Raw genomic sequence first — 23,243 nt, 5'->3', positions numbered from 1 at the left:
TTACACCTAAGATACTGTGGTTTTTCAATTTACTCTAGCTGCTCAAGGGTAGATGGTGCGTTGTCTATAAAAAGGAATGAGACATAACCTTTTCAGGCCAAGATTTAATGTCCATTACGGAGCAAAATGTCCACCAGGACCAGACAGTCTGACCTTCTGGAAAATGATTGAGCCACCAACAATAAAGAATATTTTCACAATCCCAGGAGGTCTCAGATAGTAAAGGGCATAGCATTTTTTATTTCTGTTAGAAGTTGAAACACCATATTTCAAAAGATGTTAGTAGAGTGGTTCTTGAGAGCTGGAATGTGAGTCAAAGCTGAAGGAGAATCGATTCCATTTGTTGCCAGAGCAAAGTCTGTATTGAGTGTGTTCTGACATTCTACTTATGGGACCCAGACCCTTTGACTCCTACCTATCCCTTTCTTCCCTCCTGGCCCCTATTTGTCCATTCATCTGTCCATCCGTCCATCAAAAGCACATCAAAAGCTTGGCTAGGACTGGGGGTACAGTATATATAAGACAGACAAGGTTCCTGCCCTCCTGGGGGAAGAGAGACCTCAAACAGGAAACAAACCATTAAGTAAAGAATTATAACTATGGTAAGTGTCCTTGAGTGGAAAATTTGGGCTGATATAGAGAATAGTTGTGTATAGGGTTGAGGAGCATGGGCACCTGCTTTAATGTAGGTGATCAGAGAGGTCTCTAAGGGGAGGGGACATTTAAGCTGAGACTTCTGAGGGGTGGGAATGTGTCTGCCACATGAAAACCTGGGGAAAGAGTGATGGGGTGGAGGGAACAGCCTATGGGAAGGCAGGAAGGGATGAGGTGAGGTAGAACGAAGAGAAGAGCACTGTGCCTGGACCACAGTGAGTACACAGAGGAGTGGGCCAGTCCAAGAAGAGGTGGAGCCGGAGCCTCTTCCTAGGGCCCCTCTGTCAGTCAGAGTTGCACAGTTAACTACATCCTGAAGGGAAATGACATGTTGTATCATCAACCCAGGCCACTGGCTGACCCTTTCCTAGATGAGTTGCCATTAGCTCTCACTGGGGGTCTTAGGTCTACGTGAAAATGTAATTCAAATTGGTGTCTGGCAGGAATTTGCCTCAGACCCCAGACACACAGTCAAATTACGTAGAGCAAATTTTCTTGTTTTACCTCACTTTTCTCCTTTCCTGCTTTGGCTTCAGTTCAACCACCTGCAGTAACTCTTGTAACTGCTTGTGGCTTTGGTCAGGAATTAAGGAATTGTGTGCTGACTTGCTCCAAGTTTTATTTTCAGACTTCTCTCACTGTCTTCCTCCCCTCATTTTCCTCCCCAGCTCCATTCAGCATTGTTTTCCATAGAGAAGCATAAATACTCAGTTCTTTCTTCTAGAAAGTCTCTTCATGTGAATACTGAATGCAATTCTAGAATCTAGAGCAATGTGGTCCAGTATGGTGGCCGCAAGTCATAAGTGACTATTGAACACTTGAATCATGGCTAGCCTGAATTGAAATATGCAAAATGAGCATCAGATTTCAAAGAGTTAGTACTATACACATATGTTTATATGTGTATATATAACTGAAATGGGCTTCGCAGGTGCCGCTAGTGGTAACCCGCCTGCCAATGCAGGAGACATAAGAGACTCGGGTTCGATCCCTGGGTGGGGACGATCCCCTGGAGGAGGGCATGGCAACACACTCCAGTATTCTTGCCTGGAGAATCCCCATGGACAGAGGAGCCTGGTGGGCTACAGTCCCTAGGATAGCACAAGTCGGACACAACTGAGGCGACTTAGCACGCATGCCTGCATATACCTATAACATCTTATTAATTTTTTATATTGACACATATTGAAATAACATTTTGACATAAGTCAAATAAAATATATCATTAAAATTAATCTCACCTATTTAGGAAATGGCAATCCACTCCAGGACTATTGCCTGCAAAATCCCATGGACAGAGGAGCCTGGTAGGCTACAGTCCATGGGGTTGCAAAGAGCCAGACACGACTGAGCGACTTCACTATATATATATTTCTTTTTAAGTTTTGTAATGTGGCTACTAGAAATTGTGGCTTACATTTTATTTCCATGGGACAGCGCTGACTTAGAGGTTCTCTATTATAGCACCACACAAAAGAAAGAATTACTCAGTCATGCTATGGATGAACCTCAAAAGCCTAGTTATGTGAACAATAAGAAATAAAATATATGTGAGCATGGTCCTACAAATAGGAGGCACGGAGGATTTAATAAGACTCAGTTCTTCCCAGCAGACCACACCTTAGGCATAATTAGATTTCTCATTTCATAAATAATTAAGTTCAAGTGTGAGTTGTTTCATGTTTTTAGAAAAAGACGAATGTGCACGGTCAAAAGTAAAATAAAAAAGCAAGCAAAAACAAAAACAAAACCAATTAAACATTAATGTACACTTTTCTTTCCAGGCGAGAGAGCGGAATGCGGTACAACCAGGTAAGAGCCGGGGATCCTGTTTCCTGCACCTGCCGCCTGAGGTGGGAAGTGGGAGGAGGCTGGAGGCGCAGGAAGGGCGAGGGAGCGGGCACGGTGCTGGAGCAGGAGCAGCACAGTCTTAGGGAGCAGCGCCTCACCCCACGGGGCGTGACTGTGCTGAGAGGGGAGGCAAAGGCCTTTGGCTGCTCCGCTCATTCCAGCTTTAGACTATGACAGGAAGGGAGCCTTTCAGAGCTGCTCTGGAGGTGGGTGTGGTCCCTCGGCGGCGCTATCCATCAGGTGGGAGGAAGGGACCGTAATATATATTGCAGAGTGGTTGAGGGCAACCAGAAGCCGGAGGCGATCAGGTTGCTGTCCACCTGTCTCCCCATCCGTTCTATGGCTGCTGAGCAAACTGCCGAGGAGGGTTGGTGGGGAGGTGCGGTGCCAGGCGGGACGCAGTAGCCAAAGCTCTGGGTTTGGCTGGAATCCCGCACAGGCACCGCCGGGCACACGCATGCGCATATTCACACTAGCGCGCACAGCGCCCGCCGCCGCCGCACTGGCTTCCGACTTCACTGCACTGGGATGGACTGGTGACGGAGCCCCTTGCTCGGGAAGTAACAGTGGACAGCTTCGCTTTCTCTCCAGCTCGCTCACCATTACCCTCTGCGCTTTCCCCCGAGCAGACCAGAGCCAGTGAACACTTTCACTCAGCAGCGGATAGTTGAGGGTCTGGCTTCAGGACTGAACCTTTCCTTTACCTGCAGAGAATTTAGGTCCCTAAGAAGCCCCATCGCTGCCCTGGTACCTTAGAGCCCATCCATTTTCCCGTCCCCAACAATGTCTGTCCCACCGTCCAACATGAGTTTAGCCGGTGGCCTCAAGGCCTGCACTTTTCCATCATGTGATCACTGAGGTCTGATTTTTGCCTCATCCTGGGCCCAGTGACCCAGTGACATCCTTTCCCCACAAGTTCTTCCCAGTGGCTCAGAATCCTGGAAAGCTGTCCTATTTGGCAACAAGAAGGATGAACCCTCAACTCCCTCCTCATCTGGAAGGGAGTTGGCTGGGAAGAGGCTTGGAAAGCTCTGGGGTTTTCAGTTTACTGAGCCCAGGGTGGAGGAGACTAGGGACTCTCCAGAAGCTTAGTCTGTGCAGCTGTTCCTCTCGGACCTGGCAGTCTGGGAACACTGGGATGATTCGTGATGCCAGGGGAGGCCTTCCCAGCATGTGGGCCAGCAGATGTGCAGGCTTACTTCCTAAGAATCTTTTAGAAACAAATTCCTTTTAAAAAAATGAATGAATTAATTAAATTTATTTATGGCAAGTATTGCCTTTTTAAAAAAAATTATTTATTAATGGCAGGAGAGTGTTGTCCCTTAAAAAAAATTTTTTTTTAAATTTATTTGTGGTGAGAGAGTGTTGTCATAGTCCCCAAACAACAGAAGCTACATTTTACACCAAAGTCTGCAAATAGTGCAACAGATGGGGGATGAATTGAGCCATCCCTCACTTCTTCCTAATTCCTAGAACTCATGCGGGAATAGTGGTTCCAGCAGATTGTAGGAGAGATCTGTCATCAAACCCTTGGCGAGGTCCCAGGGTGTTCCTTAGAGAAAAGTTGAGGGGTTTTGCTTTTTTAAAAAATAAAGTCCCCTGAGATGTTTTCTTCCACACCCTCATGGACCTAGGGCCTGGGAAATCCAAGCTAGGATTACAGACCTCCCACTTAGATATACTGCACTGCACTGTACTAAACTGTAAATCCAGATATCTGCACTTTGGCCCTTGGCCAAGGTCAAAGGCAACTCTCTTAGTAAACTAAAAGCTTCCTCTTACTTCTAAAAATCATTTTTAATGTATTATAGAGTGCATTGCTAACTTGGAAGTATTTTTGAAATTGATCTTAAATGCCCTGGGTGAGCTATTTCTATACTGTGGCCCTCTCTGTCTCCCATAGTTACTTGTCAAAGGTCAGTGTCATTTTGGATGATTGGTTGAGCAGATCTTCTCAACAAGCTGCCACTGGCCTTGTAAAGATAGACCAGTTTTCACATGGGCTGCAACACATTGTATTTTTTTCTCACACTTTAGAATGTTATCTTAGAATAGCCCCAATTTATAATAACCCTGTAATTAGCATCACCACCTTAATGAACATGAATTTGAGCAAACTCCAGAAGACAGTGAAAGACAAGGAAGCCTGATGCACTATAGTCCACGGGGTATCAAAAAGTCAGGAACTATTTAGTGACTAAACAATAAAAAAAATTAGGCTGACCAGAGGCAATAATGCACTTGAAAGTTGTATGGTAAATGGCTAAGCCAAATGCGAACATAACATTTGATTATGGTTTTTCAAACCATTGACTGGCTTCCCTAACCTAGAACTTGGTCCACGTCTGAATCAGTAGTGAAATCATTTAAACTTTCTTGTCCACACAAATGCAACCCCATGCACACCCATGAGCAGCCTCCAAGAGCCTGACCACCATCCAACTATAATATTGCTGCCATTTTGAATTTTGACTCCCACGTCTGTGAGGTTGTCTAGGAAAATCCCCATCCTTTTGGTCACAGAATAATTTTGAGGCCAAGTTCTGTGTTGCTAATGTGTGCTAATTTTCATCTTGGTTGAAAGGCAGAAAGGGGACATTGGTCTCTGGTTTCTCTTTCTTCCTCTCCGTGGCTTTCTCTGTTCCTGTTTTCCCTGCCTCTCTCTTTCTTTCCTTTTTGCTCTGCAACTGAGCAGCAGAAGAGATGGAAGGCTTAGGCTGCCCCACTTTCCTTGGCTGAGCTGCCCCTCTGCTCCCCACTTTGTGCCCCACCCAGCACTTCAGTAAGTCGGTATCAATTTGATGTCATGCGAAGTTGGGATAGCTACGTTTCCTTGTCAGAGATTCTGCTCCGTGCCCAGAGCACCACACTAAAGGAAGAAATCCTGATGTGATTCTAACAGTCCTTTGCTTTCTGGATTGGGCAGGAGAAATTTTATAACTCACAGGAAAAAAAAAATCCTTAGGACTTAACTTTATGAAATAAATTTTAAAGGCACCCTAGACTTTTTCTGGTATTGGTGTCCAACACCTGCATTGAGTCTCTACTCTTGTTGACCATGAGCGTTTAATAGATAATTTAATGCTACTGCTGGGTGTTCTGTGGTAAAACCCATTTCCCCATGTCCATACTCACACCAGAACCTGGAATAGGAAGAGCTGAATTCTATTCCTGTGACCTTGGGCAAGTTTCTTAATCTCTCAGTGGCTCATTTGCCGTATGTTTAAAGTAGGTTTAATAGTTCTTGCCTACTTCTCAGGGTTGTTGTGAGGATGTCGTGCAGTGTGAGATAATGAAATGATCAGACAACGTTCAAAAACAGAAACCCAAATCACCATGGAAACACGGTGGCTCAGCTGCTACCCTCCAGTTATTAAACGTAAAACCTATGGCCCCCTGTTACATTTCTGGCACTCTCTTTGGCATATATAAATTCACAAGCAGATCTAGCATAAGAAATACTCACTCTCACGTGCCCTTATCCTCAAAAAAATAAGTAACTTGTGAAAAAGAAATGACATGGACTTAGCTAACCAAATTGACATAGATCCAAGATGGGCTCAAAATAACCTTGCCTGTTGTTTCTTTTTGAAGTTTTGGTCTGTGCTGTTATTTTTGGTTCCAATGTTTGGGTGGCATGAGATTTGGATTCTACTGTGTCTTTGCCCATGCATGTCCTGGAGCTAGCAGTATTTGCTCAGTATTCAGACACCAAGAGCAAGCTGATCTGAGTTCCCTTGATGGTGGGGCTGCTGAAGCAGACAGGCAAACAAGGCCAGTGAGCAAGGCAGCATGAGTCTCATCCCTTGATGGGCTCCGCAGCACGTATGATTTCTTGCCCATTCACAGAAATCAATTAGGATGTGGGGGGCCCATGTCTCTGTTCATCACACATGGAGATTATCTGTGTCAGGCTGGGTCCCCCCTCGGTACCTCCCAAATTGTGAGCTCAGCCAGTTGAAAGTGAACTGTGTCTCTTGGTTAGGGGTCTTCCTCCTAACCTTTGAAAGTCCTTTGACCTAGAACGCTGGCATCATTGAGTCAGGCCAACTTGGGTGGTGAAAGGTGAGCAAATAAGCCAACACAGGCATATGCATGTGAGCAACTCTGGAGACCGGTTCAGTGTTTGTGGCTGTTTCACTGTTGCTGGAGAACTGTGGTGTGATCGCCCCTCCCTGTGTCCGAGATGGAGCGAGCACAGGGAATGGAGATCCTAAAGTCAAGCAAGACACTTTCAACCCGACACCCCCTCCCCCCCGCCCCCTCGCCAGTTCTTTGCTGGCAAGGGTTAATGGAATGGATGAGTTTGAGCTGGATATGGGAAAGTGCCCTGAGGCTCCATGACTGACCCAATGGGAAAAATCTTGGGCTTAGAGCCAAAGAAGCTGAGTTTGGGGTCTAGCGCTGCCACTTCCCCACTCTAGAGCTCAGCTTAGGCCTCTGTAAAATGGGGCCACACATGCAGGGTTAAGCTGATGTTAAGTATGACAGTGGATTTGAAAACACTAACTGAAAGTGTACTTGACTAAAGGACAGGAGATAGTCCTCACCCTGGGTCTGTGAGGGCCCCCGAAGAAGCTGCAGCCTCCCTCCTGGCATCAGTTTCTTCATCTCTAAAATGAGAATAATAACTGCCCAGCTCTTAGATCAATGGAATAAAGATTAGTCAAGTGCATTTGAAATGCTTAGCAGCATTAGGAAGATCAGTGCCCCGGTACATCGGGAGCTGAGACTCGGTGATGTGTTTAAGCCAAAACAATGAAAATTAACCCTTCCAATCATCTTTGAAAGTCTCTTGCTTTCTTCAGCTACAGGTTACATCTCACTCCTGACTCCGCTCCATCTGGTTAGCTTTGCAGGATGGCAGCCTCTGAGTGGAGTTTCAGTGGTTTCCCGGACACGTGCTATACCCCCCCATAATGTAGAATGCATTTGTGTTACATGAGTCTTGGTCCTGCCTCACATTGTGGATCAGTTAAGACACCCTTGAACCTCCAGAGGCCTTCAGATGGAGCATTGGGCACCAGTGCACTGGGGGTTCAGGCCTTCCATTTGCATTTTGTGTTCTCCTTCAGTCGTGGGTTACAGTAGCGTCTTCCCCCATTGTATGTTTACCTTGGTTGCTCTCTTGATTTCTTTTGTTCCGTTTTCCCCTAGGCCCCCTTGTCTTCCCCCTAAACCACAGAAAATGAGGAGACCTAGGCCTCTCTCAGTGTGTAGCCATAAACTATTTAACGGCTGTATGGAAACGTTCATTAAGGTACTTGCTGGGGAGCCACAGAGTCCGCGAATGTGCCCAATGTGATGGCAGCCTCCCTCCACCTCCTACCCCGGCCAGCAGCCCTGCCCCAGCCTTCTGACAGACTGGCATCTGACCAACCGAAACTTTCCCTCCGGGCCCTTGGCCAGGCCGTGTAGCTGGCTGGTCCTCCTGGTGGCCTGCTTGTAGCTTCAGAGGCACTTTTGTCTCTCTCCAGTGGCTTCTAAGAGCACCTCCCCTTGCTTCTCAGCCCTGGCTGAGTTGGGGGTGGGAAGGGCTGTCAGCCCTGCTCCCCTGCTTGAGGAACTGCAGTCCTGACCAGGCTGAGGGACAGTTAGAGAAACCCCCTCACCTCCCGTCACACACACATCTCCCAGGAGCAGACTGGTTGGAAGCAACACAAAGGAAAACCCTGCTTTGTATAACAGTGTATTTTTATACAAGTTTTTTTTCCTAAAAGTTGAGAATAGACCAACAAAGGAAACACATACAATTTGTGTGAGAGACAACCCTTCCACCTTGTTTTGCTTCTTGTGAGGCAGTTTGGGAGAAGGGAAAAGAGATGAAGTAGCTCCTTTAGAATTCCGGGTTAACCCTTTACACCTTAAACTGAAAAGGAAGGTTTTCACTTCAGTGAGTTTCTCTGTTCTTGCTTCTCAGCTGCAAACGGTGCAGGATCAAGCTGTCCCAGATAGAACAGCTTAAGGCAAGTTAAGACAGTGATGGAGCTGGAAAGGGTAGCAGGTGGGAAATATCCTCAGGGAAGGGCAGATGCACTCTGAACGTTACTTAGAGGAGCAAGAGGAAGGTCTCTACCAGTTACTGGAAGCCCGCCACCCTCTAACAAAGACACTCACTGCAGAAAATAAGACTCCTGTCAGTCGGGAGAAAAGGCCCTGAAGGCTCCCAGGCCCTGCCTGAGACACGTTTGGAGTGTTGGAGGCTGCCTCTGCTCCAGCTCTCTCTCCTCCATCCCCAGACAGGACGTTCACAGGACTTACTGGGCAGGGAGGGCCGGCCTCAGGTGTGGGAGGGGGTGTGGGCGGGATCAGCCTGGGTACCAGGGCTGTCTCTGCCTGTGAACTGAGTTCTGGGAAAGGGAAAGGGGCACAGGAGGGCCCCAGTTGGGGGTGCCCAAGGGGTGGGAAACAGCAGCGGCTGCTCTCAGATGCCTCAAAGGAGGGAGGCCTGGAGGACCCCAAAAGGCAGGGTGCTGCTGCTGGGTGCAGCAGGAAAGGGGCACTGTTGGGAGGTGACCCCAAGTGAGCAGTTTGCCACCCAGAAGGTCATGGGAAGAGAGGCTTGTGTCAAGACCCCTTCCTTCATCCTCCGTCCTCGCTCCTACAAGACTTCCTTCTCAAAAAATCGCACTCCAGAGCTGAGGGGAGACTGAGGCCCATTTGCTACTCTCTGCCCTCGAGGACCTTATCGTGTCATGCAGTAGGTTTTTGACACAGAAGCTGAACGTGGAAAATGATTCAAGATGAGAGCTTGGTGACTGATCGGTACAGAAATAAGTTCTGTGAGCACTCTAGACCAAGAAGAGCCGTGAGCACTGGAGCAGAGGCAGCACTGAAGGAGGTGTCGGCAGAGGGGAGGATGGATGGAGGAGCTGCTGGGAGAAGGAAGAGAATGAGCGGAACCTCAGAGACACGGACATGTTTTGGAATACGCTTAGTGTTTTGAAAACAGGCGATCTGTCAGGACGCCTGGAAGGCTCTCTCACCTGATTGCATTTGAAAGCAAAGGTGTTTTGTTTAGTGAAACAATTTCTGAATGGAGAACTCCTACATAAAATGTGTGACAATCAAGTCATCTGACTTTATTCCCCTGACAATCACAACACCCACGGGGGGTGTTTGCCCCTTGGAGGAAGTCAGTCCTTCTGCATCTATAGGCTTTGCTGCACCTGGTCAGTCTCCTGCAAGCCTGCACCAAGCGTCTTTGTCAGCGGTGCCAAAACCTTGTCTTTAAATGCACGGTCTTTTGGAATGAGAAGTGTCATTCAGAGTCCAGCTTTGCAGCCACCGGAGCCACAGAATGGCAAGAGGTATAGGCTGCATTGGGCGCCAGGAGACTGGCTCTGAAAAGAGCCCCGAGAGAGGGACACTGTAGAGAGCTGGGCAGTAGCACATCCCTGGAATAAGAGCACAGCTTCCTCAGGGGATAGTTTGACTGAAACAAAGTTTGTTTGTTAAGCGATTGCATTTCTTTGTAGTCACATGCGCTTGTACCACATATTATCAGTGCAGTTCAACCAGCTCTTCTGTGCGTCCTCTCTGAGCTCAGTCTGGGGACAGAGTATCTCAAGGATGGTTAACTCTCAGAAAATGAAAAGGCAGTGTGATGCACTCAGTCCTCCAACCTTTATGAACGGAATTAGATTTCCTCTTATGATTCTCATGCTATCTGAAAGAAGATTCAGCATGAACTAAGAATCCCTGTCTCTGAAATGCCAAACTTCTGAAAGGCTTGTCAGTAAAATAACATCATGGAAATGCCATGGTTATGAGGGTTTAGAGGGACAAGGGGACTTCCCTGGTGGCTCAGACAGTAAAGAATCTGCCTGAAATTCAATCCCTGGGTCAGGAGACCCCGGTTCAATCCCTGGGTCAGGAAGATCCCCTGGAAAAGGGAATGGCTACCCACTCCAGTTATTCTTCCTGGAGAATTCCACGGACAGAGGAGCCTGGTGGGCTACAGTCCATAGAGGGTCACACGGAGTCGAACACAACTGAAGCAATTGAACACGCACACACGTGAGTGTGTGACGAGGATCAGATAAGTAGCTCTGCCTGGTGCAGAGGAAGCACCAGGGGAGCGTCAGCTGCGAGTGCTGCCTGGGCTTTCCGGAGGGTGCCCATGGTCCCCATCTGACCATCTGTCACTGCTGTCCTAGGTTCAGGTGGGCTTAGCTAACGTAGGAAGACCCTAGCAGCTGAGATGCCAGGGGCTGGATGGGTGACACCAGGGAGGAGGCTCACATCCTCCTGATTCTCAGTCAGGGAGGTGGCCTCCACCAGGAGCTGAATGAGACACAGTACGCACCCCAGAGCCTGACCTGCTGCCTGTACAGGAAGAAAGAGGAAGGTAGTTCTCCCCTACAAATGGGCAGTTTGAGTGAAAACAAAGGCTTTGGTTCTGCCTGCAAGATCACCAAGGTGTTCTGACCATATGGCCCTCCCCTCACTCCAGGTTTTGTCAGTTCTGGGTTCCCTGAGGGCTTTGCAGTGCCAGGGTGAGGGTCCTCGGGCAGAAGGAGATCAAAGTTGAGCGCGTACCTGTGACCTGCTGCCTCAGCTGTTTGGTGGGAAAGCATGGTCCGCCATGTGAAGTTGGAACCGGGCAGCTTGCCCTTGGGTCCTATCCAGAGGGCCCCTGCGAAATACAGTGTTGGTTAACTAGGAGCTAAGATCGAGGTTCCCTGAGCTGACTGCAGGGACAGTCCCAGCAGATACCCGAGAGGATGTGTCCCTCCTTTCTGTGGGCAGCTGGGCTCACCTTAAGGGGTCTTAGGTGGGTTCTCATTGCTGGTGAATAAACAGCCCCTGTGTTGAGAAGAAGGTAGACTTGAGGTTAGGAAAGGGTTTAGTGCTCACTGTTCCTGCACTTTGACAAGGACTGAAAGAGGCCTCTTTGCCCTCTGGTGTCCAAAGCAGCCACCCTGGAAGGCTGGCGGGCAGGTCCCTAGCTCCTGAGCCTCGTAGGCTGCCTGCCATCTCCCTGGCCCTTCACTGGCTGCCATTGCATTTCGGCGTTCCCGGACTCTGAAGGATCTGCTTACTCTAACTGATCTTACTCCTGCATAATCTCTTCTTTTTCTCCTGCTCTGCTGCCTGTTTATTTTTTGTTATCAGAGGAAGAAGAAATGCTCGAACCAGGAACCAGGTATTTACTGGAAAGGTCCGTTAGCCCCATTCAACTGGATGGAAACTGTCTTTAGTCCTGACTTGTAGCACAGGTCACATTGCCTGTTGCCAATGAGTCCACTTTATTATCCTCTCTGTGACTCTAGTTAAGAGTTAAGGTGTTCTAGTTAAGAATTCCCAGGTGGGGTGTGGAAAAGCCACAAAACCATCCAATTTCATGTTTTTTTCCCCTGTCCCTTTTACGTGAGCATACCAGTACATGTGCCTTCTGCTTCCTCACCTTCTGAGGAGGCTAGTATTTAATTTGGCCCATTTTAAAAAATAGTTTTTTTTTTTTTAAGATTGTATGCTCTGTAAGTTGTCTAAAATAGCAGAAGGGTCAACCAATGATGGAATCCAAAGGAAAATGATCCCTTGCCCAGCTCTCTGTGGCCTTGGGCCAGCCTAGGGAAATGTCATTGAACCTGACATTGACACCCCAGATACATGTGTTTAGAGCTGCATCTTAGACAACCTTTCTGACTAAGGTGGCCACTCAGTGGTCAGTGGCTGACAATAATTTTTTCTAGAAGTTTTCCTTGTAACATGTGTACTGTTAAACCAAGTTATCTGTCTGGATGTTTAGGTTGTCACATCATGAATAGAGCTGGTCTTCCCTTCTCAGAGCTCAGAAGGACCCCTGGGGCCGGCCTTGCTTCTCCTGCCAGCCCTTCTTCATGCCAGCAGCAGGTCCTACAGTCCTAGGCAGAGTCCTTGCTCCTTCCCTGAATGCTGGGAGAATGGAGTTGAGTTGGGACTGAGGGGAGTGGGAGGCAGAGAAGTCTTGGAGAGCAGACTCTAGCTCCCTCCATGCGGAGGGCTCCCTCCCCTTCCGCCATGCGCCTGTGAGGCCTCCCGAGCCCTGATTCCTTCCCACCTGAGTAAGGAGACAGAGCATTTCTTTAAAATTATCATAGCTATGCCTTTTCTGCAATAACAGAAAACTTCCTATTTTGACTGTTTGTGGAGACTTTAGAATTAGTGGTTCCTTGCTTGTTTTCTTACTAATCCGATGGTACTAATATTCTGGCTTGAGTTCATAATCTGTGTTTGCAGTGTCTTCTCTCCTGTGGTGGTTGCCAAGTCCAATACAACTCACGACTTTTTTTCTTAAGGATTCAGGACAAGCTATACCACTGGTCGTCGAGAGCTGTATCCGATACATCAATTTATATGGTAAGCTTAATCTCAGGGCCGTGTCTTCAGCTCTTTCAAGGACAGGTGCCTGGCTGTTCTCATAAGAGATGAGACTCAGATTTTCATCTTGGTAGATGTCACGCTGCTGCTCTCTTTATGCTCCGTAGAACAGCTGCTATTCTGACTGCTGTCTATGAAGCCTTCTGTGTTCGGGGGACTGAAGGTGGTGGTGAGAAGACCTGGGGACTCGGAACACTGTGGAGCAGGGGGGTTCACGGGAGAACCATATTAGTTCCTTCCTCACTCCCACCCAAGCCCAGAGCTCTGCACTTTGAGCACTGACTGAGGTTGGCCATCCAGTCGGCTAATACTGCTAGACTGTGGCAAGCTGCGTGAAGGAAATAAGAGTGTCTGGGATATGCTACATGGTGTTCCCAGCACTTAATGTGTGCCTCCATCTATTTATTTATTCATTCCTCCAAAAATATATTTCCAGAGTGCAGAGCAGGCACTGTTTCTGACAATGGCAGCACAGCCACGAACAAGACAAGTAGGCTGCCAGCCCTCGGTGGCTTACATGACCAATTAGAAGGGCAAGGAAATGAATGAGCAGAGAGATACATAGTCTAATTTCAGCTAGTGATAATGCCTAAGAACTAACTAAGGGGACAGAGAATGGCTAGAGGAGGACAGGGCTGACTTGGCTAAGCTTGTGAGGAGACCCGTCTCCGAGGAGGTGGTATCTGAGTAGAAGCCAAGCTTGGCAGTCCAGGTGGAGAGAATGGCGAGTGTCCTGGCCTAATACAGGGAGGAAGGCCCGCGTGCCTGGACAGGACTGAGCCAGGAGGATGCGGTAAGAGACCCAGGTGGTAGAAATTCAGCATTGGTGTACAAAAGAAATGAACGACGTTTGTTGAGCACATACTGTGTATACAGACCAAACTTTAAAGCCTGCCTTTAAGGGTAAACACTTCCGTAAATTATAATGTGGAGAGTTGTTTGCTATAGAAAACTGAATCTCAGGGAAAGGATCCCCGTCTTAATTTCCTTTTCGGATGAGCGAGGTCCTCTAATCTTCGATCCTGTAGGTCACTGTTTTGTTGTTACTGCTGTGTCAGATAGCAAGGTCGGCTCTTCTTTATGGCCTCGTAGAAACACATGAAAAATGAGGTTGTCTCTTTAATAAGTGAACCTTCCCCAAACTCCTCGATCCCAAGTTAGCATGCAGTCTAGACTCTAGATTTTCTTGAAGAAAGATAAAGTCTGTAATGGGCGAGGGGATGGCTGAAGAAATGGTCTTAATCATTCTTGTTCAAAATCTCTGTGACTGTTAAACCCCAGTGGCATTTGTTAACTCAGGTCAAGCTACCTGGAACAGTGCAACTGATGAGCTTGGTAGGCAACGTTTCACTACCCAGTTATTTGAGCTAACCTGGGAGTTAAAGTGGAAGTTATGCACTGGTTCAGTGTTGATATAAATTTCTTTTTTCCTTCAAGCCTGAACAAGAGGCCATAGACATATAAAGCAGAATGTGACTGAGAATTTGGACCAGCTTAAAAGTTCATTGTAAAGGCTCCTTTTGGGCTTCTATTGGGAGATGGCCATTGCGAATGGCTCTTACAAAGGATGATGGGAGAGAGAGACAAGCAGTGGGGAGGGTCATCCATGTTCTCAGTGATCTGATGAGCTCAAGGCACTTCCTCTTCTTCTTTTTATTTATTTCTTTTAGGACTCCAGCAGCAAGGCATCTTCAGAGTGCCAGGATCTCAGGTTGAAGTCAATGACATCAAAAATTCCTTTGAGAGAGGTAAGTACGAAGTGATCATCTCCAGCTTGTGTCCAGAGGAAGCCAGGGTGGGTATGAACTCATTTATTGGAGCCAGTGTTGTTGGGGCAGCTTTTGTCAACATCCCTTTCCAGCTTCACCTTCAGGGACTTTACCTTGGTAGCTTGAAATCACCCAAGGCGGGAGTTTACACCACAGAAACTGGGCAACACTAAAACCTTTTAATTTTTCTTTTTTCCCCACTGTTGAACAATTACCAGGGTGACTTTCAATTACAATTACACATGGGTGACTTTCTCTGGTGAACTCTGCAGTGGTCGCTGGGGAAAGGGGGGTTTGGAATTATTATGCGAATCTGTAAAGTCGTCTGTGTTTTAGAAAAGTTGGAAGAATATATATAATATGGAGTGGCTTAGAACATCTTAATTCTCACTTTTTTTGTAGTGTTCTTGGCAAAGCTATGCATTGGGAGGAAGAGATCATAGACTCTCCCTTCCCCTTGGGGAGGTTACCTAGTTCCCACTTTGATATAAAAGCTTATCAGAAATCAAATGTCCACCAGAAAGTGGCTTACTTGGTTCAGCCTCCCTTGGCCTCAGGATCCCTGATGCGGACAGATGGCCAGTGGCAGGGCCTGTGCAAAGTAAGGACTTAATAGGGTCAGGAAAAGCTCTGCCATTTTGATACTAGTGCATATCTTGCTGCTATAGTGAAACTTAGAGTCTGGGCATTTCTGTTCAAAGAAATAGTTTCAAACATCGTGCATGAATGTTAAGTTGCTTCAGTGGTGTCTGTCTCTTTGTAACCCTATGGACTGTAGCCCGCCAGGCTCCTCTGTCCGTGGGATTCTCCAGGAATACTGGAGTGGGTTGCTGTGCCCTCCTTCAGGAGATCTTCCCAATACAGGGATCGGATCCATGCCTCTTATGTCTCCTGCATTGGCAGGAGGGTACTTTATCTCTAGTGCCACCTGGGAAGCCGCTTCTAAATCATGTTCCCTGGTGACTGAACAAAGTCCATCCTGGGGAGGAGAGAAAAGCCAGTGTTGGGGCGTCCTGAGCAAACCTCTGCTGTAGTCTCACAGCATTTGGAGGCATCACATCTCCATAGCTGACTCCTCAACTCTGATCTGCTGCCTTTCTCTCTGAGCGGTTAGATACCAAGTTTGGTGTGAGGACCCCAATCCCAAACCCATTTCCTCACAGTACACCACTTCCCCAATTACAAAGCACTTTCTTACCCATTCTTCCATATAATCCTACAAATAGCCTTGGAAGGTGTATACTTTGTCCCTGATGGTTGTGCTCTGAGCAGGCCTCTCCCCGAGGCTCCAGCCCTAGAATTCTCCTGCCTTTTTGCCAGGCCAGATTCACCCTTGCCCTGTCCTCCTGCTTCCATCCTGAGACCTAGCTCCAGGGTGGAGGAAACACCAGCCTGTCAACCCCCATTGCCCCTAGCACAGAGCCTGGCATCCCTGGGCACTCTGGCTTGGAACCGGGTGTGGAGAGCAGGGTTGGGCTGGATGTGACTCTCAGTGACCTCCTAGGGTCCCAGGAAGCTTAGGTTTTAGATTCCACTCCAGGATCTGGGGCACTTAGAACCAGAGAGCTCCAGAACTGCCCTGCTCCATGCTCCTACTGAAGCATTTATTCATCCACTCAACAAGCCTCCATTGAGCCCTGCAGTGCACGCGGTGATGGACTGGGGTCTGGAAATACAACAGGAACAAGAGACAAGTCACTGCTAGCTGGGAAGGTAAACAGTATGATCAGTGCAAGGATGGGGTAAGAGGTGGGTGGGAGCCACGAGCTCAGCTTGGGTGAAGGGGGAGGAATAGCAAAGCCTCAGAAGGCTTCCTGGAGGAGGATATGCCTCAGCTGAGGCTTGAAGGGTAAGAGTCAGGGGAAGAGGGGAAAGGGCATTCCGGACCAAGGGAACAGCATGTGCAGAGCCCACAGAGCAAGAGGTATCCTCCCAGATAGGACTGGAAGTTCCTCGTTTCCCTGAGCTCCTCTCATCATCGCCGGCCAGCCCAGCCGGGGTTTGGTTTCTTTATTTGCTTTGACTCCTTAGCACCCCTGCTGCCCTGTGTTCGTTGTAAGTGAGCAGAGCTGGACCCTCTGGACCCTTTTCTGGTTCCTGGGAGCATCCTACTATACAGAACTCCTTTTATCTCGTGAGTAAACTCACTGCCTGGTGCCTCAGCCTGCTGACTGCCCCCAACCCCCTCGCATTTTCTTACTTGCCAGTGTCTTATTAGTAAGTACCCGGTTGTATCAGGCAGCCACGCCCAATCCCAGCAGCCCTGCTTTCTTTCCTTCCTGAATGTGATTTCTAAGGTCAGTACCTCCTGTTACTTGCTTGGGTGCCTTGGAGGGGTGATGCGCACATTAGAATTCTCTGGTCCTAACAAGCCTTGGACCGCAGAGATCACCTGACCTGAACTTCAGCTGAAGAAACTGCTTTTTTCTTTGCCTTGTGTGTCCAGTGAGGTTCCTCTCCCTCTCACCCTCACTCCAGAATGAATCTCATTCTTTTGCCAGCCTCGTCCTTCTGCTCCATCTGAGCCTACCTGAAAGCATGGCTTATTCTAAAATAAGTCCCTGGGATGTCTCTTTTAGAGAACACCCTTCTGGATTCTCTAGGCACCTGGTGCCTAGATTTCACATAAATTACTTTCTGTTTCTTGACATTCACCACCCTGGGTTTGGGTTCCTGACCTGGCTGATCCTCAAGAGCAGCTTCTCTCCTCCCCCTTCTCCTGAAACTGGCTTCCCTCTCCATGCCTGGATGCTGTGTTCCCTGCAGCTCCCCCGTAACCAGGTGCCCCAAGCCCACTCCTCAGGGCCCATGTGCTCTAGTGTGTGATGGAACTTTCTCTCTAAGCCAGAGCATTGTGTGTTTTTCCTTTCTTCCTTTTATTTTTAAAATCTTAAACCCTCTAATCCCTGCAGGGTGCCTGTCCTTTGTCATTTGTTCAAACAGATAGGGGTCTTTTCCTCCTTGGCCCCTTTCTTTCTCTCTCGGTGAAGTTCTTGCCTACATACCTACATTCCTGTTGAAAGGAACACAGATCTCTTTTCCTTAAGTTTCTGAATAATTACATGTTGGAAATCCACTCTTGGCTTATTATTCCTAAACTCACATTCTTTTTCTTTTGACGTGAGTCAACCACAGTTTTAGTTGGGATTATGGTTTTTATTGAGGCTTCCCAGGTGGCTCAGTGGTAAAGAATCCACCTGCCAATGTAGAATGCAGGAAACATAGGTTCAATCCCTGGGTTCGAAAGATCCCCCTGGGGAAGGAAATGGCAACCCATCTCAGTATTCTTGCCTGGGAAATTCCATGGACACAGGAGCTTGGCGGGCTACAGTCCATGGGGTCATAAAGAGTCAGACATGACTAAACAACTGAACACACACACACACACACATGATTTTTATTGTTATATTTTGCCGTCAATACATCTTAAACTCACTGAGGTCTGAGATTTTTCCTGTAATCTTCTGGGAAAATAAAGGAAAGACATCATGGAAAGGTAGGAGTCAGTGGTTGTTCCGAGGAGAGAGCTGTGGTTCACTGTTTTCTCCCAGGCTAGTCTTCTGTCTCTGATTCCCCCCAAACCAATCTCCTGTCCTCTTTCTATGTAAAGATGAGAGAGCTGACAGTGATTGCTCCTTATGTGGAAGGGTGGCTGGAGCAGGAGTCGATGGCCCTTTCATCCTGTGCCGATCAAGATAGAGTTTGGACTTGGGGCTGAAATCACTGCATATAGGGTCTGACACATTCTAGACTCAGGACCTGGTCTTTCTCAGATCTGTTTCCTGCCCAAGGAAGAGGGGTGTGAGCAGGTAACACAGGGAGGGGTTGTCACGTTGCGGAGCCCCACCCTTGAGGCCACCCGCGGGCTTCCTGCCACGTCCCCATCCAGCAGGATGTTCCCCTGTGTGTTCACTTTCCCCTGGGTACAGCCCTGCCTACAGCCTTTCAGCAATGCCTGGGTGACCTGGCTAAGAGCAGGGTGCAGGCAGGGCTGTTCGGTAATGATTCTACTTCCCTCCCTGGAAACTAGCTAGCAAAGTTGGAACAGCAACTTTCTCTCATATGTGCCTGGAATTTTAGCTCTAATTCTCTCCTGGAGGAAGCCGTCATTCACACACACCACCCTGCTCATCTCGAGCTCTTCTAGAGCCAAGTTGGCTAGCTTTGAAGAGAGCCGAAGGCCTGGGATAGAAGGGAAAAATGTTTGATGGCTCCTTTTATGAGTGAAGGCTTCCCTTGTGGCTCAAGCTGGTAAAGAGTCCGCCTGCAATGCTGGAGACCTAGGTTCGATGGGTTTGGAAGATCCCCTGGAGGAGGGAAAAGCTACCCAGTCCAGTATTCTGGCCTGGAGAATTCCAAGGATTGTATAGTCCTTGGGGTCGCAAAGAGTGGGACATGACTGTGTGACTTTCATTTTCACTTTTATGAATGAGGGGCTTCCCTGGTGGCTCATGAAGTGCCTTCTGGAAGGAAGAGCAAGAATGAATGGTGTCTGTGTCTGTCAGTGTGTAGTCAATATATTAACCATACTTGACAAAGGGAACTTATATGGAGGGAATAAAATCCATGTGCTTCTGGATCATGAGACCACAATAGTAATGCATGGTACAACAAGGAAACAGCTTGATACAGCACAGAGTTTTCAGACTCTTCTGGACCTTCAGAGGGGCCTCAGGGTTACTGCTGGGTTAGAGAGGGGAGCTGAGGAGGTGGGGCTTGGACCTTTCTCTAAATTCAATCACGGTGGCTTTGCTCATCCGCGGGAACTTTTTTCTTGAGAAAGAAAAAAAAATTGGGTTTCTACTATCAAGGAAGGAGGGAGAGAAGGAGGAAAGGAAGGAAGATGACAGATGTGTGGATAGATAGATAGATAAATAGATACATAGGTACATACATAAATAGATACATAGGCCCGTGTGCAGACAGGCAGCAGACAGAATTGAAAACCACAGGTAGAAGAAGGGATATTTCCCAGGCATCATGAGACCTGGGAGCTGCTGGTGTCTGTTTTTGACTCCACGAGCAAGTTGTTTGATTTTGCGGCCTCAGCTTTCTCCCAGGAGAGGGGTGGTGCTGGAACCATGCCTCCTGTGGAGCTGTGTGAGGATTAAGAGACGTCACGTGTGCCAGTGTGCTTCTCACTTGAAAAGTGCTATATTAGTAAAGCAATATATTTTTTAATGTTTTCTCTCTTCTTTCCCCATGAGAAAGTCTTGTGGGGTAAGCATTCGCATCTCCTCCTGTGGGAACATCTGAGCGGTGGAATGCAGTGCCTGGGCTGCCACACGTGGATGGTCGTTCAGGCTGGGCACTGCACAAGGGCACTCATCCATGAGGGCAGGAGGGAGCTGAACTCTGGCTCAGGCCCTGGAAGCTGCACGTCATGGTTCAGAAAGGGGTGGGGGCGGGGTGCTTTCTCTAATTTGCACTAAAGCATGTTGGGGCTAGCAGAGGCCTGCCACTCACACACATTCTCTTCCCACGGAGGCAGAGTATAGAGAGATCCAAGTATGAATTTCCCATTCTGCTCTTCATTGCTTACCAGGCTTAGATTGCTCTGGGCTGTTCTGGAAGGGGGAGGAGGTTGGAGGAGGTTGAAGGAGGTGTCAGGTTGCTGCCAGCTCCAGCAGCCCCCATGAAACTAAGAAGTGCTGCTCTCCTGAGATGTTTTCCCCTCTGCAGTTGGCAAAAATTTAAAAGACATCCCACGAGCAGGGCTGTGGAGAAGCAGCCTTCTCCTGTGTTGCTGGTAGGAGGAGAAAAATGGTGCAGCCCCACTGGAGGAGAATTTGGCTTTATCTGATGAAACCACACATTAGTTTACCCTTTGACCCAGCAATCCCACTTCCAGGAACCTACCACAGAGACATGTGGTAGGAATAGGAAGCACAGTTAGAAGGCTGTTTGTTGCGGCGCTTTATTAGTAACAGCAAAAGATTGTAATGTCAATCCGTGGGAGACTGGTTGACTAAGTTATGGTCTATCCATGAAACAGAATACTTTGCAGCCATTAAACAAAATAGGGAAGGCCCAGCGCCTGGCCCAGTGAACCCAGGGGCCGATAGACCGCCGATCTGCCCCGAGTACTCCAGGCCTGGTTTCTCCAGCATCGCCACTATGAAGAAAGTGGTTCAACAGCTCCGGCTGGAGGCTGGACTCGACTGGGTGAAGGTTTCCCAGGCAGCTGCAGATTTGAAACAGTTCTGTCTGCTGAATGCTCAGGCATTCTGCTGACTGGAGTATCTTCAGGGACAAATCCCTCCAGACCCCAGAAAGTCTGTTCCTTTTTGCAGCAAAAGGAATCTTTACATGGTTTTCTAAAGCTACTTTTCATAAGCTGGTGAATATTCAAAGGAAAGCTAAATTTGAAGCCTGTACAAACGTCTCTCGCTGTAACATGGGCCGTACTATACAAACTTCTACTTTTGTTAGTTCTTAATGTCTACCTTTCTGAATATTCATGAATTTCTGTTTCACAAGAAATTATTTTATATACACTGGTGGCAGCATATAATAAAATCTTAGTATAAAAACATTTTTTTAAAAAATGAGGAAGATTCCTGTGAACTGACATGGAGGGATTTCTAAGATTTACTGTTAAGAGAAAAAACAAGTATATGTAGTAATAGAGGGTATTACTTCCATTGTTAGAAATGAGGGAATGTAAAAATGTTGTATATATATATATATATATATATGTATTGTATTTGCTTATTTTTGCAAAAAGAAAGATAGCAGGACAAATCAGATACTAATGAAAATGGTTAAATGTAAGGTGTAGGTGGGAGAAAGATAAGAATAGGGCTTCTCTGCAAGCAACTTTCTAATCTGGTTTTGACTCTTGGACCACATAAATGTTTTTTCAAAATTGCGAAGTTTTTTTAAGATTTATAAAAAAATAAAATCCCCCAAATTGAATAGAAACAGAAACAAATAAGCTGTATATCAGATTGAGAACCATACAGAGAATAACTTTTCAACATGTGCTCTGGTCATACAGTTTTTAACAGCTCTGTTGAATTTCATACTTTAAGGCTCACCTATTTTTAAAGTGTACATTTCTGTAGTTTCTAATATATTAATAGAATTGTACCTCATCACTAGTCAATCCAGAGATCACCAGTCAACCAGTCAATCCTAAAGGAAATCAAGCCCGAGTATTCATTGAAAGGACTCATTCATGCGAAAGTTGAAGCTCCAATTATTTGGCCATCTGATGCGAAGAGCTGACTCACTGGAAAAGACCCTGCTGTTGGGAAAGGTTGAAGGCAAAAGGAGAAGAGAGTGGCAGCGGATGAGATGGTTAGATAACATCACCAGCTCAACGGACATGAATCTGAATAAATTCCAAGAGACAGTGAAAGACAGGGAAGCCTGGCATGCTGCAGTCCATGGTGTTGCAAAGAGTCGGGTGGTACTTATCGACTGAACAACAGCATTATCTCCAAAATCTAATTTCAGAAAATTATCATCGTCCCTAAAATGAACCTTGTACCCTTTCGTAGTTACTCCATATACCGTTTATACCCAGCCCCCATTGCTAATCTACTTTCTGTGTTCTTTGCTTTAATAAATGTATTCATCTATTACATTTTTGGCTGTGCCAGGTCTCTGTTACTGCACAAGGACTTCCTCTAGTCGCTGTGAGTGGGGGCTACTCCCTAGCGGCAGCGCATGGGCTTCTCATTGCATTGTCGCAGAGCATGGGCTCCAAGGCATGCAGGCTTCAGCAGTTGCAGCTCACAGGTGGTAGAGTGCAGGCTCAGTAATTGTAACAGGCCTAGTTGCCCCTTGGCATGTGGCATCTTCCCTGACCAGGGATTGAAACTGTGTCTCCTGCATTGGCAGGTGGATTCTTAACCACTGGACCACCAAGGAAGTCCTCTACTTTCTGTCTTTTGATCATACATGTTTAGTGAGATACATTTGGAGAACCTAAAATATAAAAACAAAAGCCCTGCAAAAATAGATACACACACATATATATCTATACACTTTATATCTGTTGAGAGAGCCTAGAAGTTCTTTATAACACTCCTGTAGCAATGAACACACATAAAACCTAGATCTTGGTTTCTAAATACCATTCCCTACAAAAAACAAACAGAGCTCCTTGAAGAAGTATTTTTATTACAGGTCTGGGTCAAGGAAAGTACAAGGATTCAGAGACATCTTTTATGCCAGAAAGCAAGGAAGAGATCACAGTAGAGATCACATCAAAAGGAGATAAGAAAGAACTCCCTCTGGCCTAATTTGGGGAAAATCTGAGCATCCCAATGAATAGTGGGTAGTGGGTTAAACACATTGAATTAAAAATTATAAAAACAAGCCCATAAAACTTTTTTTTTTAAGAGGCAGGTGGCGGGAATACGGAGAAAGGTTTTCTTTGTGGAAGAATGCCAGCTAGTAACTATAGATGGAATGATAGAATCAAAAAATCACCATTTTGTTGAAACCCCAGGGTAATAATTGATTTGGAATGATGATGGAAAAATGATCATTGGATGCTCAAAACACTGGGTAAAATATGTTGAGTATGGTGGTAGGCTCATAGATCACTATTGTTTATAAAAATATCTTATATTTTATTTATACTGATTATTA

General features: G+C 47.0%; 1 protein-coding gene across 1 annotated transcript in view; it reads left to right on the top strand.

Annotated features, from left to right (window-relative positions):
* The window catches only part of SRGAP3 (SLIT-ROBO Rho GTPase activating protein 3), a 248,508-nt gene that overhangs the window by 202,195 nt on the left and 23,070 nt on the right, over nt 1-23,243 (top strand). Inside the window, exons 11-14 of the mRNA XM_052635588.1 lie at nt 2,439-2,466; nt 11,623-11,653; nt 12,789-12,849; nt 14,541-14,618. Coding sequence (XP_052491548.1) covers nt 2,439-2,466; nt 11,623-11,653; nt 12,789-12,849; nt 14,541-14,618 — 198 coding nt within the window. The remainder of the gene's footprint in view (nt 1-2,438; nt 2,467-11,622; nt 11,654-12,788; nt 12,850-14,540; nt 14,619-23,243) is intronic.

Source organism: Budorcas taxicolor, chromosome 1 (genome assembly GCF_023091745.1).
Source record: "Budorcas taxicolor isolate Tak-1 chromosome 1, Takin1.1, whole genome shotgun sequence".
NCBI lineage: Eukaryota > Metazoa > Chordata > Mammalia > Artiodactyla > Bovidae > Budorcas > Budorcas taxicolor.
The sequence above is the reverse complement of the archived record's forward strand: the minus strand, read 5'-3'. Positions and strand labels throughout refer to the sequence as shown.